This window comes from Hypanus sabinus, chromosome 6 (genome assembly GCF_030144855.1).
Source record: "Hypanus sabinus isolate sHypSab1 chromosome 6, sHypSab1.hap1, whole genome shotgun sequence".
Taxonomy (NCBI): Eukaryota; Metazoa; Chordata; class Chondrichthyes; order Myliobatiformes; family Dasyatidae; genus Hypanus; species Hypanus sabinus.
The window spans coordinates 136,336,565-136,353,671 of NC_082711.1; the positions used below are offsets into that span (position 1 = coordinate 136,336,565).

Here is a 17,107-nt window from a genome sequence, read left to right on the forward strand (position 1 = left end):
TGATTTAATTTCTGATTTACCTTGAGTCTCCGTGTTATTTTTTCTCTTAAAAATTCTGCCCTGAGGAAATTTATCCTTATGGATTAAAACATACTCATCAGCTAACCTAGCAGAGTCCTGCAATGTATCAGTATCCCTCTCATTTAAGTAGGTCCTTACTTCAACAGGAATGCTTCTTTTAAATTCCTCCATTAAAATCAGCTCTTTCAAAGTATCATAGTCCTCATTTACATTTTTAGAAGAAACCCATCTCTCAAAACACACAGCTTTATCATAGGCAAATTCCACACAAGTTTTTTCCACAGACTTCTTCAAACTTCTGAATCTTTCTCTATATGCTTCTGGGACCAATTCATATGATTTTAAAATATGCTTTTTCACAATATCATAATCAAGTGCTTGCGCAGCAGTTAAAGCTGCATAAACTTGTTGTGCTTTGCCTTCAATTACACTCTTTAACAACACTGACCATTTATCTTTCAGCCATTCTGAAATCTGAGCAATCGTTTCAAAATATTGGAAATATCTTTCCACTTCTGTTTCACTAAATGGTGGGACCAATTTAATTTCTTGACTAGCAACAAACGGTTTTCTAGAACCAGAAGACTGATTCCCAGACCTTAATTCCGTCATTGTATATTCAAAATCCCTTTTTTTCTGATCAGCTTCTAATCTACAATGCTCCAACTTCATTTGTTCGATTTGCAACTGCATCTCCAGATTACTTATTGGAAATGACTCTAAGATCGATTCATCTAAATCACCCGAATCCACATAGTGTGACGCGATTTTTCCCTGTATTACAGCCTTTGATGTAGTCTTCAAACTACCCTTAAGTTGCAATCTACTAGCTATCTCAGACACCTCAGTTTTTTTCACCTTCGCCAACAACTCCGCATTTGGCGAAGCCAGAAACTCATCAATATTCATTGTTGCTGAATGCCACTCACAAGCCAATCAAACAAAAGAATCAAGTATTCCCCTTTTCCAAAACACCGATTCAAAAGTTAACAAGCATTTAAACTCAAATGATCCAATCCGGACACATCCCCCATATTTATGTTACGGATTCAAGCAACAATAAATATGAGTTAGGCAGGGGTTTTGATAACAAATAACATGCTTATTAAACACTGAAAACAAACCCCCCAAAAGTAAACTAATCTCTAATGTAACCGGAAATCAGCTGCTGTGCGGCAGCTTAAACAGTTCTTAAAGCGATGTTGCAAAAACAGTTCTTCAAAGTAGTATTGCAAAAGTTCAAAATTCTTACAGTCCATTTAAGGGAGAGACTTTTTAAGACGATTTAAATTCTCTTTCACATCGTGTTGTTGCAATTCCCAGTCGAACTACTTTTCCCACGAAGAATTTTACGAAGATGATATGTAACGGCTTAAAGGCACTGACCTTTCCTTTACAAAACTGTTCCCAATCCTTCCTGCTATTATTCACAGGGATTAACACGAGAACAGTCAACGAATTCCTTCCGAATGAGGATCAAACAAGGTCGAACCTGTTTCACCGTCGAAATCGATTCTCCTCGATCTTTTAACTCCCGAACTCTGATCTTCACTCTCCACTGATTCTCAACCAGCAGTGTTATAAAGAAACTGCTGGCAATGACCTTTTAAACTATAGGCATTAGATAAAACTTCATCCTTCAACTAAACTGGGTCATAACATTAAATCACGTAGTAGCATGAAGTCAACATGGCAAATCCAGCCACGAACTGCCCCTCCTCACAGAGAGCGGGGGGGGGGGGGGGGGGTCCTCCTTTTATACCCTGTAAAAAACACCTGTCACACGACCACTACTGGCGGGAAAATGACGTCACTTCACCATCACAAGACCATTACCTCAAGTCCAGTATAGCTTCAACACCTGTCACGTGACGAGCACACCACTGTCACGTGTCACGGGTACGTAACTCCACAAACAATCCTCCCATTAGGTCCCCACCCTCCTGCCGCTGTTTCCATCCACCCAACTCTCTGATTTGGCCAGACGCTCCACTTTTTCCTCTACTATCAGGTTCCACACCAGCCAGTTCCACCAATCAGTTCCTGTTACTGTTTCTGCTCTTTCCTCCTCCATCTGCCAATCACCCCTCCTCTGCTGGCTCCACCAACCGCTTGCCAGCTCCCCGCACGCCTGAATTCCCCTCCAGAAATAGAAATGCTGTCTGACTTCCTCTGGTGATTTCCCTCCTGATCCAGAATCCAGTAATTACAGTCTCTGGTCTCCGGGACACACTCGTTCCATTAAGTGTGAGTGTGGACTGGCAGTGTAGACCTCTCCAACACCCCCAATTCACCTTCCTCTCGTGCTCTGCGCGCAGTTTGTTTACTGCTCGTTTGCTCTGGAGAACATGGACATCTTCGCTTTCCCGCAGCTCCTGCTCAAACTCTTCGACAGGTTCACGGCGCTGGCCGTGTTCTGCACGGTCTTTTGCCTGGTCTTTGACTTCATGAAGAGGCGCAAGACGTGTGGGAACTACCCTCCCGGACCCCGGGGCTTACCCTTCGTCGGGAACATCCTGCAGGTGGATCTGAGCAACCCTCACCTGTCATTCGCAAAGGTAAAGATCGAGAGAGAATGAGGTAGTGTTAAGATCGTGGCTCCCAGATCCCAGGACACCATTAGCCCTTGCCGTTTCTTATCTGCCATTGAATGACCATCACTCCCATACTTCTATCCTGTTAATTTTGTCTCCTTTACACCCGTTCAATTTTATCTCCAGTTTTCCTTTGCTCCGTATTTTCCTTCATATACATGTTTTAGTTCTCCATATCTTTCCCTGGGCTGTGATCGAATGTTTCAGAGCTCCATTTATTATTACAGCATTTTACATTAAATTCTTCTTCAACCAGTTTCCCGTAGCTGGGGACGGAGACTTAAAGACGGTTCTTTCTTTTCTGAGGAGTGCGGGGAAGGAGCGGTCCGACTTGGAATGTCTAATTAGTCCCCGTTTCCCAGGGAAGAGTGAGAATTCTGAGTTAGTATGCGCCCTGACTTCTCTGGCGATTAAATGAAAAAATGCCCGTGTCCAGTCCCAGCTACGGTAGGCTCCACCTATTCTCTGGAATAACACCCACCCCGAAAGGGGAGGAGTATGAGACTTGGGCGGAGCGGGCCTCTAAATTGTGAGATGAGTGGCAGAGCACTGATGACGTGAGCGATTGCGATTGGTTGAAAGTTTGAGTGGGCGGGCTGCCGTGAAGCTCCGGTACCCCGTAACTGAAGCCGTTGATTCTATGGGGGCATTGGAAAAGGCATTTGGCACTACAGGGAGCTCATGACGGAGTTTCGGAACATGCGGCAGGAGCGGGGGAGAAGCTTTCTCCCCACATTTTTCGGCTGGAGAGGCAGCTAAATTACTTGCGGCGCACAGGGGTCACTCAGGCGGCTCAGGTGGATCAGTTGATTGTGGACCAGATCTCAAAGGGCGCCCAGTCCCAGGACCTGATGGCTTGGGGTCTCCGGCGAAGTCGGAAAACGCGCCCCCTTCCTCTTTTGCTAAACTGATCAGAGAAGTGCGAGAGGAGAAGAATGAGCCGGAGGCGCGGGAGGCCTCCGTCAGCAGGGTACAGTCCTCGGTAGTGGTCCCCTGCGGTGAAGGGACCACGGATAGTTGCCCCGGGGAGTGGTAGAGGGAACTGTGGCCGAGTTGAGAATTGAGATGTCCCGGTTGTTACCAGCGGGTGTGAGCCCCCCCCCCCCCACCATATGATGGAGCTGATGGGGAGGGGCGGATTCCCTAAGGGGACGAACAATGTGGAGGGCTGCCGGCAGCCGAGGAGAGGGAGCCCCGGGCACCTAAGCAGAGAGAATAGTTGGGAAAGTTTAGTGAAGACCCAGTGAGGGAATGGCCTGGTGTCTCTGGGGAACACGTTCCCAGCCACATACCGAGGAACCTGAAAGCTGTGCGGTAATTTAAATGTGTGTGTGTGTTTTTCTGTAATAGACACAATATGAATATTTAGAATGAAAGTCACAGAATCTCGTTGTAACGCACATAAAATGTTTGTGGAACGCAGCAGGCCAGGCAGCATCTACAAGGAGAAGCGCTGTCGACGTTTCGGGCCGAGACCCTTCGTCAGGACTAACTGAAAGAAAAGATAGTAAGAGATTTGAAAGTTAGAGGGGGAGGCTAATATGCGAAATGATAGAAGACCGGAGGGGGAGGGATGAAGCTAAGAGCTGGAATGGTGATTGGCAAAAGGGATACAGAGCTGGAGAAGGGAAAGGATCATGGGACCGGAGGCCTAAGGAGAAAGAAAGGGGGAGGGAGGAGCACCAGAGTGAGACGGAGAACAGGCAGAGTGATGAGTAGAGAGAGAGAGAAAAGGGAGGGGAATAAATAAATCTGGGATGGGCTAAGAAGGGGAGGAGGGTTGGAGGAACAACACCTTATATTCCGTTTGGCTAGCCTCCAACCTGATGGCATGAACATTGATTTTTTCTGTTAATGCCCATCCTCCCCTTCTTACCCCCTCCCTGATTTATTTATTTCCCTCCCTATTTTTCCTCTCTCTGCCCATCCCTCTTTGCCTATTCTCCATCTCCCTCTGGTGCTCCCCTCCCCCTTTCTTTCTCCCGAGGCCTCCCGTCCCATGATCCTTTCCCTTCTCCAGCTCTGTATCACTTTCACCACTCACCTTTCCAGCTCTTAGCTTCATCCCACCCCTCCTGTCTTTTATTATTTCTGATTTCCCCCTCCTCCTCCCACTTTCAAATCTCTTACTATCTTTTCTTTCAGTTAGTCCGGATGAAGGGCCTTGGCCCGAAATGTCGAGAGTGCCTCTCCCCATAGATGCTGCCTGGCCTGCTGTGTTCCACCAGCATTTTGTGTCTGTTGTTCCAATTTCCAGCATCTGCAGATTTCCTCATTTGCATTTTTAATCACGTTGTTATTTATTAATTGAAGGGTATAGTGAAATACAACAAAGAAAATCTTTCAGGTTTTATAAACTTTACCTCATCTGTCTTTTTTATAAATCCACTGTTTATTAACATTGTCCAGATTCATTTGGCATCGAGATGAAATATACATCTTCATCCTCGTTAGATCATCAAAATGGTCCACCTCGGGACTTCCGGTGAGGCACGAGGCAAGATGGCAGCACGGCACTGAGCGCTAACGTATAGCCCTCCTTTTCCAAGTTCTTTAGGGCTCATAGATGGTCTTAATACAAGGTTGAGTTGCAGAAAGATCTTACTAAAGACACGGTCTCAAAAAAAGATTCTATCTCAACCAGGAAACAAGATACCAGCAGACGACACCAAGCTAGCGATTCATCCGAGGAAATAGCTATGCTAATTAAGCAAACAATGACAACGGAGATGGAATTGTTGCAAGAAACGGTAGCTCACATGCTAAAGGAGTCGCTGGAAAAGGCTCTCGACCCCATACAGAAGCATATGGCAGAGAACGGTAACATTCTCTGGTCGTTAAAGGAGCAAGCGGACATTCATGCTAAAAAATTTAGCACGGTCTTCAACAAACTAGACAACATTCAGGTTTGCTTACTCAAGAATGAGAAAGTTACTATTTCCTGTCTCGCGGAGGTGACTAAGATATGGAAAAAGTTAAACGACTTGGAGGACAGATCCAGGAGAAACAATGTGCGGTTGGTCAACCTACCGACAGGCGCTGAGGGTGACGATCCAAGAGGTTACCTCCAGAAGGATCTCCCTAATTGGATTCCGGCACTCAAGAATTCCCACAGCACTCCATTGGAGATCGATAGAGCACATAGGATCTTTTCCAACAACACTTCAAGACCGCGGACCATAATTTTTAGGCTTCTACGGTACACTGACCGGCAGGCTATCCTGGAGGGTGCAAGGAAAGCCAAACCCAATGCAACCCCCTGGGTCGCCTCAGGCTCGCTCAGCTCGTTCTCGTCTAGGGGGAGCAGCCTCCGGCCCCGCCAAACTGGGTAATCAGCTGGTGTGGATGCTGTGTGATGTCCCCACCTCGCCCAAAAACAGACAGTACACCATATGCGATTAAATGAGTACAATTTATAAAGGTTACTATAACTAAGTGATTAATAACGATACAGTATATATGAAGAGAAAATTAAAGAAAAGGCGCCAAACTTATCAAAGTCCAAACCACTTCGTGCACAGCCGTTGGAGCTCAATTTCTGAAGTCTTCTGGCCACCATTCGATCCCCTCCGAACTCCTCGACTCGCAGCTCAGGACCCTCCGAACTCCTTGGACTCTCCAAACAGCTCAGGACCCTCCGAGTGGTCAACCAAGCACATCTAGCTTCATCCCCCCCCCCTCCACGGAGAACCTCCCGGCCTCGGACCCCCCTTTGGGGTCCGATCCTCGCCCAGCTTAGAGCATTGCGTCCTCTCTCTCGACCCCCTCGCGCCGATCTCCCCAAAAGCCCGTCAACAAAAGCTTACAGACTCAGAAGAACATTAATCCCCATTTGGTTTACAAAGGAATACCATTCTCGTTATCAGTAAATTAGCATTCCTGCTCGTTAACAAAAAAGAAGAAACCCTCTTTACACTCTCCCTCCACCAAATAAAAGTCATGTCCTCATGACTACTAAATAACTCGCCACCTTTCCTGCCAACACACCGGAACCCAAGCACAAACAGTGACATCTCCTCCCCACACAGTAACCCACACGCCCTGTTCCTCAGGCGCTACTTAGGCCAACTATCTGGGAGTTCCCTAACCCTTCTGAGGCCTCCGTATCCCTCACCTAAACCCTTCAGGCTCGGACACAACTGGGGATACCTTGGGCCCACTACCAACTCCTCTCTCAACCTCTCACTCATGCCCCACACTGCACAGAGCTAACCCTCCCCGCTACACCTGACTCAATGGGAGAAGGGCCAAAGGTCTCTTCCTCAATCAAGGGAAAGTCAGCAAAAGGCAGCATGTACCACACATCCAGCACATCATCCATCGAATCTGTATTCTTCCACATTCCTGTGATCGGTAGCTGCTGTTTGATCTTCTCCAAACGGAAACACGTGGCCTGCACTGCTCCCGCAGTCTCTTCAGCCTCCTGTTCAGTATTCACTGCACTTCTCTCCAGCTTTTTCTTCCTCATGACTTCTTCCAGATCAACTTTCAGGTTTTGCACTTCATTTGAACTGTCGATGGTCATCTTCAGGTTCCCTTCAAGCTTCCGCTTCTCTCTGCTGAGATTCGTCTGTAATTTCTTCACCTCCGCAAACTCCCCTCTCCGGGTTCTCAGTTTGCTATTACCCTCAGTCAGACAACTTTCTTCATTCTCTCCAACTTGTAAGTCTTCCGAATGGTTCCAGATCACTTTCTCCAGTCTCTCCGTCTTCATTTCAAACTTGATTCCGTAGAGACAGTCACTCACGAGCTGCGACCTTCGCCAGCCCTGGCACGTGTCCAGAAAACACTTTAACTCGGTAGTTCTCAGCTGCTCCTGCAACGACCTCACTTCATATTCTCCTGAGGCAAATCCAAACACCAAGAGATCATCCACATACACCAAAACTCCAAACGCCTCCACATCCCCTATGGTCTTCCACCTGCCCCACAGGAAGGTTGCAAGGGCTCCAGATATGCCCTGTGGCATCTTTTCAGACCCGAAGACTCCTAGGGAATTTATAACGGCCGTCTTCTCCTTGTCGGCCCCACTCATCGGGATCTGGCAACATCCACTCCTCCGATCCAGCACCTTAAACCACATCGCACCACTCAGACAGGCCATCGCCTCTTCGGCCCTCAGGGCCATATTCTGGTCACTGACAGTGCGCCTCTTCAACGCAATATAATCCACACACACGCTGCCTACGTCTTCCACGGCTTCAGGGGCCAGTCGCCGCAACCTCTCTCTCTCCGAGGTGTCTTCAGCAGTCAACTCCGCTCCCTCGTGGTATTTCGCAGCGTCCACTAAGAGGGTCTCACCCTCAGATACTTCCCCCAGGCCGTACCACCACTGGCTCTTGTTTGAATTCGGTATCGGCCCAATGCTGCTACACACGTCCGCACAAGCAGCTCGAAACCCTGGGTGCATCGACAATGTCTCCAAACAGCGCTCACCCACCTCCTCCGGGCAGGCCCCCAAGCGCACCAACAGGATATTGGTTCTCTCTAGAACAGAAACGCTGCCCGTCTCAACAGGGTCCGGACACATCAGCATTAACGATTCCTGAACCTCAGTCTCCTCCACATTTGCCTCTAAGAACTCCATTTTCACTGACCAACAACCGTCGTCTGGATAATCACCGGCACTGGTACCCCGAATCTCCAGTGTCCTCAATGTCGCCAAGGGTAAATGCTGCCAATAACGGTTATGAAACAAACTGTACAGCAACTTCACCGGCGCCCCGGTGCCGAGGATGGCTTTAACTTGACTTCCATCCATCCGTAACAACACCTGTGCGCATGGCCCCTCTAAGCCTTCAGGAATAGGGTCTGCTCCTTTCGGGAGTTCCTTGGTACATTGCCGGGAACGTGCTCCCCCAGAGACCCCAAGCCGTTTCCCCCACTGGGCCTCCTCTAAGTTTCCCGACACCTCTCGAATCAACGGAACAACTGATCCCCTTGACAGATCCCCTTGGCACCACAAGCAATTTATCTGCCCCCCTAGGCAAAAAAGGATACCCTAAAAACTTCCCACCAATCTCCTGCCACGGATATGATAAGCCCCCCAGCTGCGGCATTTGACTTCCAGTCGAACCACACGCATTTTCCCACACTTTCCCAGAACTGGCAGCGGTCACTTCGAGGTAATTGCGCCCGACAGTTCTAACAAAGTCACCAGCCTGCCTACTCAAACTTTCAACCCGTCCCTGTCGCTTTCCCTCAGCCAAGCACTGCCACTCACCCAACAACTGAGGGGTCCGCTCCGCCCACGCTTCCGCCCCTTTAGGGCTGGACATTATTCCAATAACCGGGCGGAGCCCACCACTGCTGAAACATCCCAACCTGTCACTCCTCACTCTCCAAACAGTATGGACAGCCCATGGTCCCACCACCATTTCGTCAGCACTAGTTGGAACTCGAACAATGACCTCGAGGCTACCAACAGCAGCCACCCCACCCAACACACACGCAGCGATAACCAGCAATCGAACACCCACAAAGGCACACCAGCTCTTCGCCGCAGACACAATTTAAAGAGGGTGATCACACAGCTTCCACAGAAATCAACCCCGGACGAGCCCCCACAATGTAACCCCCCTGGGTCACCTCAGGCTCGCTCAGCTCGTTCTCGTCTAGGGGGAGCAGCCTTCGGCCCCGCCAAACTGGGTAATCAGCTGGTGTGGATGCTGTGTGATGTCCCCACCTCGCCCAAAAACAGACAGTACACCATATGCGATTAAATGAGTACAATTTATAAAGGTTACTATAACTAAGTGATTAATAACGATACAGTATATATGAAGAGAAAATTAAAGAAAAGGCGCCAAACTTATCAAAGTCCAAACCACTTCGTGCACAGCCGTTGGAGCTCAATTTCTGAAGTCTTCTGGCCACCATTCGATCCCCTCCGAACTCCTCGACTCGCAGCTCAGGACCCTCCGAACTCCTTGGACTCTCCAAACAGCTCAGGACCCTCCGAGTGGTCAACCAAGCACATCTAGCTTCATCCCCCCCCCCCTCCTCGGAGAACCTCCCGGCCTCGGACCCCCCTTTGGGGTCCGATCCTCGCCCAGCTTAGAGCATTGCGTCCTCTCTCTCGACCCCCTCGCGCCGATCTCCCCAAAAGCCCGTCAACAAAAGCTTACAGACTCAGAAGAACATTAATCCCCATTTGGTTTACAAAGGAATACCATTCTCGTTATCAGTAAATTAGCATTCCTGCTCGTTAACAAAAAAGAAGAAACCCTTTTTACACTACTCTCTCTGGTGGCACTCAGCTGCAGTTCTTTGCCAACTACAGCCCCGGCATGATGCAGGAATGGCAGGGATACAAGGAGATGCGCGCTAAGCTTCGACAGAAGGGGATCGACTCATTCCTCTTATACCCGGCGATTTTGAAAGTGAATATCAAGGGCATGAAGATGTCGTTTAACTCGACAGAGGAAGCGAAAGAAGCTCTGAAATTATCGGTGCTGGGAGATATGGAAGAAGACCATGGGCAAAGTCCACATGCCCCTCAGGAGGAGATGGAACTGCATTAAGAGCTTGGACTAGCGTGTTTGCGCAATCTAACAGGCACGGGCAAGTTAACGTTATAGATATGACGTTCTCTGGTTATTCTTTTACTGGAAAGTCATTCGTTGCACCTTTGATGCCTTGCCCACTAGGCCATGTGCCAACACAGCTTTTCTATTTAGTTAATTTTTGTATTTAGCACTTTTAGCACTGTATTTTGTATTTACCACTTTTGTATTTAGTTAATTAAGGGGCCAATTTTGTTTCTGAGTATTGCAGGTCAGAGTTTTAAGGTGATATTCAATATACCCAATTGTCATACTTCATCAAGAATGAAGCTGAAAAACAGCAGTCTATTCTGAATAACTTTAGAATGTTATGTTTCCAGTAGACTTGTTCACAATCCTGGGCACCAGATAAGATAGCACTGGAGCCATCGCCAAGCGACGATCTGTCAGAGTGACAGTTTCTCGGGAGACAGCTGTTGGGGTCTTGATAAAGTGTTAAACTATATTTGAGAAGGAAATGGTTTTAATTATATAGGTTAACAGGTTTGTCCAGGTTTTTTTCTTGGCTCTTTGATATGATTGTCTATGAGAACTGCTTTACCTTTCTAATTTGTTGTTGCTAGAGGGGGGCAGTTAATGTCAGTGTTCGGAGTCTGACATTGCTAAGTGACACTCACAGATGTTACAAAGTAAAGGGTTGAATGTGAGGGGTGGTGGGAAGGGGGTAACTCAGGGCTCCACCAGCAACTTACAACAACAGATCCAGGGGAAGATGAACAACACAGATAAATTAGAAAATCTTACCATTGTATCATTTTACGTTAGAGGATTGAACTGTCCCTACAAGCGTTCAAAGGTTTTGGATTTCTTACGCAGGAAGAAAATAGATATCACGCTGTTACAGGAAACATATCTTAAACCTAATGACATTCCCAGGGTTCAAAACCGCTTTTATAAACCCGTTGTGGCATCAGCTGATGGTACTCGTACCAAAGGAGTTATGGTATTAATGAGACGTAATATTAATGTAGGAATTGACAACAATAAAGGTCGTCTAGCTTTTTGCTGTACATCCATTCAGAGTAAAAAAGTTGCATTCATTAGCCTATATGCCCCAACTATATTCGAAGTTGAATTTTTCCCTCAATTACCTCACAATTACTGAAGTTAAGTGACTAGCAACGATATGTTGGTTCGGACATGAACGCTTTGGTAAACATTAACCTCGATAAATCTTCTTCAACTATATCAAGCTCTCAAGAATCTGCTTCCAAAGCACTTAACCTTTTTCTGACGGATTTAAGTTTAACTGATGTGTGGAGGGTGCATATTCCATCTGTTAAAGACTATACCTTCTTAAGACATAAAGCTTTCTCTTGGATAGATTACATTCTTGTATCCTCCAGTCTGCTGCCTTTAGTACACTCATATCTGATCACAACCCAGTCATATCTACTTTTAATTAAGGCAAAATTTAAAATAAGGCTGCTAGGTGGAGGTTTAACTCCACTCTTCTAAAAAACAACGAATTTCTATCACAACTGAGAACAAATTTAGAAATTTAAATAAAAATAGTGTCTCAGATGTGACAGTGATTTGGGCCTCCATCAAGGGTTTCTTACGAAATAATGCCATATGCTACATAAAAGCCGGCTTCAAAAGATTTCCACCCTAGAAGAACAATGTAAGGTTTTGGAGAATGATCTCAAAAGGAGATACAGCATAACAAAAGAAAACAAGCTCAAAACAAAAGCAGAATTAAATGACTTATTAAGAAGCAGGGCAGAATATATGATCCATATAACCAAGCATAAGTATTATGCAGAAGACAGCAGACCGTGCCATCTTGTGGCACTAACGCTCAAACAACAGGAAGCTAAAAGGTTTATACCAGCAATTAGATGTGCTAAACGTGGAGTAGTATCTTCAACAGAGGAAATAAATGAGACATTCAAGAATCACTTTAAAGAATTGTATACAAGTGGATCAGTTCCTTCTGAGACTGACTTCACTGATTTTTTTTAGTGGATTAGACCTCCCTACGTTGTCATTAGAGGACACCAAAACTCTAGACTCTCCTATTATACTGGATGAGCTACTTAAAGCAGTCAAAGCTACAAATAGATGTATAGATGGCATACCTGTGGAACTTTACCTAGCACCTTGGGATATTCTCGGACCAGTATGGTTAGAAACATTAAATTATGCTTTTGGAAATGGCACTTTCCATAGAGATCTAAACACAGCCCTGATCACAGTTATACCTAAGCCCGGTAAGGACCCATTGGAGAGTGCCAATCACCGTCCAATCTCCTTGATAAATGCTGACCTCAAGATATTTTCCAAAGTTTTAGCCAGTAGACATGAGACAGTAGTTGGGAAAATAATTAACCCAGATAAAATGGGCTTTATCAGGGGACGTCTCGCATCTGATAATATTCGCCGGCTCTTACACATACTGAGTGCAACACATAAAATCTCACCTGCCTGTGGCCTGCTGTTTCTTGATGCTGAAAATGTGTTCGATCCTCTTGAATGGCCATGTCTTTGGAGAGTTCTTAAAGAATTTAAGTTCAGCGATAAATTTGTCAATACGATTCAAACATTGTATGCTAATCCTTCAGCCCGGGTATATGTAGGAGGAGGTTTCTCGGAGTTATTTGACATAGGACGGGGCACACGACAAGGGGTCCCTTTGTCCCCTTTAATTTTTACTATATCTATTGAACCACTTGCACAGTTAATTAGAAACTGTCCTCAGATCTCCCCTATTACAATAGGTACAACTTCACGTTCGATGTCACTTTATGCGGACGACACGCTATTTTATATGGCAAATGTTCAACAAATTCTCCCCTATGTTTTAAAAACACTGGAGCAATTTGGATTTCTTTCAGGATACAAAGTTAATTTGTCAAAATCAGCACTGATGCTGATTAATACGGATAAAAGTAAGGTGTCTCTCCCTCCCCAAATTATGGTTACAAATGAGGTCCGCTGCTTGGGTATTAAAGTTAATACTTCCCTATCATCTGTGGCTAAAACAAATTACTCTTCAATTTAAAAAAAAACAGAAAAAGATATTAATAGACGGAGACACCTGCCAGCATCAGTCCCAGCCTGTATATCGATCATTAAAATGAACATCTTACCCCACATTAATTTTATCAGCTCACTGATCCCACTTGCACCTCCAGCAGGATATTGGTAATAACTGGACTCCTTACTACAATGCTATGTTTGGAATGGTAAACGACCCAATATAAAGTGATCAACTCTACAATTCAAAAAGTCTAATGGGGGATTGGCATGTTCAAATTTTAATTTGTATCACTGGGCATTTGTATTAAAAAGTCTTAGCTATTGGATGGAGCAGGCTAAAGTTTCATTATGGAAAAATATGGAACTAGAGCTAATAGCACCAATAAGGTTGAAGGACTTTCTCCTTATAGGTATGTCTACCAAAAAATGTGATTTGTATTACGGTCCAATTTTAACCCATATGCTACAAATGTTTAGAGCAGCAGAAAAATTCCTAAAATTTAAAAGCATATGGTGCAAATCATCTCCATTATGGAACAATAATCATTTTCTATCTGGGGGAAACGATTCACTGACAGAACTTGGGAGGATAAAGGTATTGCTACTCTTCAAGGTATTAATGTGGCAAGTACTATCCTTAGCTTTCAAGAACTGATATCGCTACAACTCTCCCTTACGGGAAAAGCACGCGAAGTCTGGCTGGCAGGCCTCACTGCAGCCAAGAAGATTGTAGTCCAGCGATGGAAACCTCCCCATGATATTTCAAGTACTCACTGGCTTCAGAGCATTCTGGACATTTCTTACCTGGAATTACCATCAGCAAGAGTAAATGATGCACGACCAAACTCAATCTTGATGTGGACAAATTTGATATCTAACTTAAAAGATCTTTTGTTAAAATAGGAATGCTTTGTCTGTGTATGCACAACTATTCAGTTGGTGGGTGGAGGGGAGAGGGATGGGGGGAAGACGGGGGTGGGGATGAGGGGTGGAGGAGGGTTGGTGAAGAAGGTTGGGGGATGGCTGGGTTAAACAGTCAAAATGTAATTGGCAATTGGTTGTATTGAATGTAATTTGTTGATGTTTCAATAAAAGATTAGTAAGAAAAATGGTCCACCTCTAGTCTGTTTCTGGACTTACATTTGAATTCATAAGACTGACTGCACGTTCACAGTCCGCACTAGAAGCTGGCTGGCGGTTTATTAACAAAGTGCTGCCGACTTCTATTGTTTATTGTTACAGTTTGTCAGCGTTCAAGTCACAATATAAATACGTCGTACAATGTTTCAAAGGAAAGGCTTTGGTATGTTTATTTATTTCATCATCATCACCGGGTGCCATACCAGTCTGAGCTCTGACTGCCTTGGCCCACACTCTCCTGTTTCGGGTCAAACATCGTACAATGTTTCAAAGCAAAGGTTTATTTATTTAGAAAATCCAAATAATATGCATTAACGCACAATTGATTACCGTCCTGAAGAAGGGGTTCGACCCGAAACGCCAATGTTTATTCATTTCCATTGATGTTGCCAGACCCGCTGAGTTCCTCCAGCATTTTGTGTGTTTGCTCCTAAAAAGCTGCAGATACCGGATACCTGAAAGTAAAAACTGAACTTTGGAAATATTTAGCTGGTCAGGCAGCGAATTGGATTAAAAACATTAAGTTCTCGTCAGAATCTGTCTCTGTTGGTTATCTCTGAATCAATTAATCAACTCTCTTTCTGTTTTTTATTCCGATATTTATCTGGGGTGCGTTCTTCCCCATTTCCATATTTGTTGTACCTTTTCCTTACGCGACATTCCGTAAATGTTGTGAAGCTATCGGTCCGTCCAGGTAATGGGATACGTAGCCAGCTTTACAATTTTAATCCTAATTATTAACCCTTCCTGGCCGTCTCCGTCACTACTGGGCAACCTGTTGGGTCCCCGCAGAGCGCGGCTGCACGCTGCAAAGTGGGGGAATGCGTGTACCCGTGTACAAGAACATCATCGCCATTCGCGTGCACGGGGATTCTGAAAGGGACGTGAATAATTTAGAGCTGAATCACTAATCACTTTGGTAAAGGAGGAAAATATCAGGGCTCAGGCATTAAAGTAACCCGGGCTGAGGACCGTGGGCTTCCTGTTGCTTCCTCACAGATCATATGAATTGTCAATTTAAAGCAAAGTCGGCCATTTGGCGCCTTTTACCTGCTGCACCATTCATTAAGTCATGGGTGATCTTTTATTTCAGCAGCACTGTCTTGCGCTTCATTCCTTTAACATCTGCAATCTCTGACTTCAATGTACTCAGGGAATGGAGGCGCACAGCCGCTCTCCGGTGACAATCGATCTTACAAAGGTCCATTGTGCGCTGCAGAGAGCTTGATCTGGAATTTCCAAACCCACAGTTGTTAACGCAGCTTAAATTATTGTACAGAGAATAAATTGCACAGGAATACAATTCTGGCAATTAGAGAACTCGCCCACAGTTCCTTTTATTCATTTAAATAGGATCAAAATACTATTGTTCAGTTCGATGGTGCGCAAGCCTGTTTAACCAGGTTTGTCTCAGATCCTAAATCATCACCATCAACATGTGCCGTGTGACATGACATGGGCGATCACGGTCTTCCATCTGTTTTTTGTAAACCTGAAAAGTTCTAATAAGCTTTTCAAAACCTTTGCTTGTCCATCCCTTGATGTGGCTCATGAATGTCATTGCTGTCAACTGCAACTTTTTTTCCCCTCATTTTTTCGCATCACTTCAAGATGTTCCAGGTTCTCTTTCCTCAGTACATGTCCCAGAAATCCCGCCTGCCATTTCCTGATTGATGATATCAGCTCTCTTCTTATTCCAGCTGTCTGCAACACTTCCTCATTTGTTACTCCGACCGTCCATGACATTTTCATCATTCTTCTCAAAAACACATTTTTGCACCTTTGAGACTTCCTCACTTTGATTTGATATTGTCCAAAGTCTGCTTCGATATGTTAGTGTGGAATGAATGTAACACCACAACACTGAGCTTTGTACCCATAGAAATGATGTTATTCTTTAGTATCCTGCTTAAACACTCAAACATGCATTTCGCAATCCCAATCCTCCTCCTAATTTCAACACCAACCCTCCAGTCAGATGCTTTTGTGCTCCCTGTATAATTGAATTTCGAAGTTCATTTAATTGTTTCATTGCCCTCTTTCAATTTGCATTTCTGTATTTCTTTCTTCTTTGTGACAACCATACATAAGAACATAAGAAATAGGAGCAGCAGTAGGCCATATGGTCTGTATAACCTGCTCTGTCATTCAATAAGATCATCTATGATCTGGCCAAGGACTCACCTCCACCTACCTGCCTTTCCCCCATAACCCTTAGTTCCTCTACTATGCAAAGATCTATCCAGACTTGTCTTAAATATATCTACTGAGGTAGCCACCACTGCTTCATTGGGCTGAGAATTCCACGGATTCACCACCTCTGGGAAAAGCAATTCCTCCTTATCTCCGTCCTACATCTATTCCCCCAAATCTTGACACTATGTCCCCTAGTTCTAGTCTCAACTATCAGTGGAAACAACTTTCCTGCCTCTGTCTTATCTTTCCCTTTCATAATTTTATGTTTCTGTAAGATCTCCTCTCATTCTTCAGAATTCCTGTGAGTACAGTCCCAGGTGACTCAATCTTTCATAGTCTAACCACCACCCCCACCCCCCCCCCCCCACATCTCTGGAATCAACCTGGTGAACCTTCTCCAAAACCAATATATCCTTCCTCAAGTAATGAGACCAGAAATGCACCAGCACTCCAGGTGCAGCCAGCTGGTTTCTCTGCTTCAGATAAGGAGTGGAACACTCCTATGATGAAATCAATATTAAAACAATGCCTTAAATCAAACAATATCCATTGAAAATTAAGTAAGATTCTGGCTTGCATTTCCACATGCCCTTTGCATGTCCCCTACAT

At 45.2% G+C, this 17,107-nt stretch overlaps 1 protein-coding gene across 1 annotated transcript in view; it reads left to right on the forward strand.

The window, feature by feature from the left end:
* The first annotated feature begins 1,901 nt into the window (after positions 1-1,901).
* Positions 1,902-17,107, forward strand: part of LOC132395869 (cytochrome P450 2J2-like) — a 50,413-nt gene continuing 35,207 nt past the window's right edge. Inside the window, exon 1 of the mRNA XM_059972990.1 lies at positions 1,902-2,579. Within this exon, the coding sequence (XP_059828973.1) occupies positions 2,370-2,579 (210 nt within the window). The 5' untranslated portion in view covers positions 1,902-2,369. The remainder of the gene's footprint in view (positions 2,580-17,107) is intronic.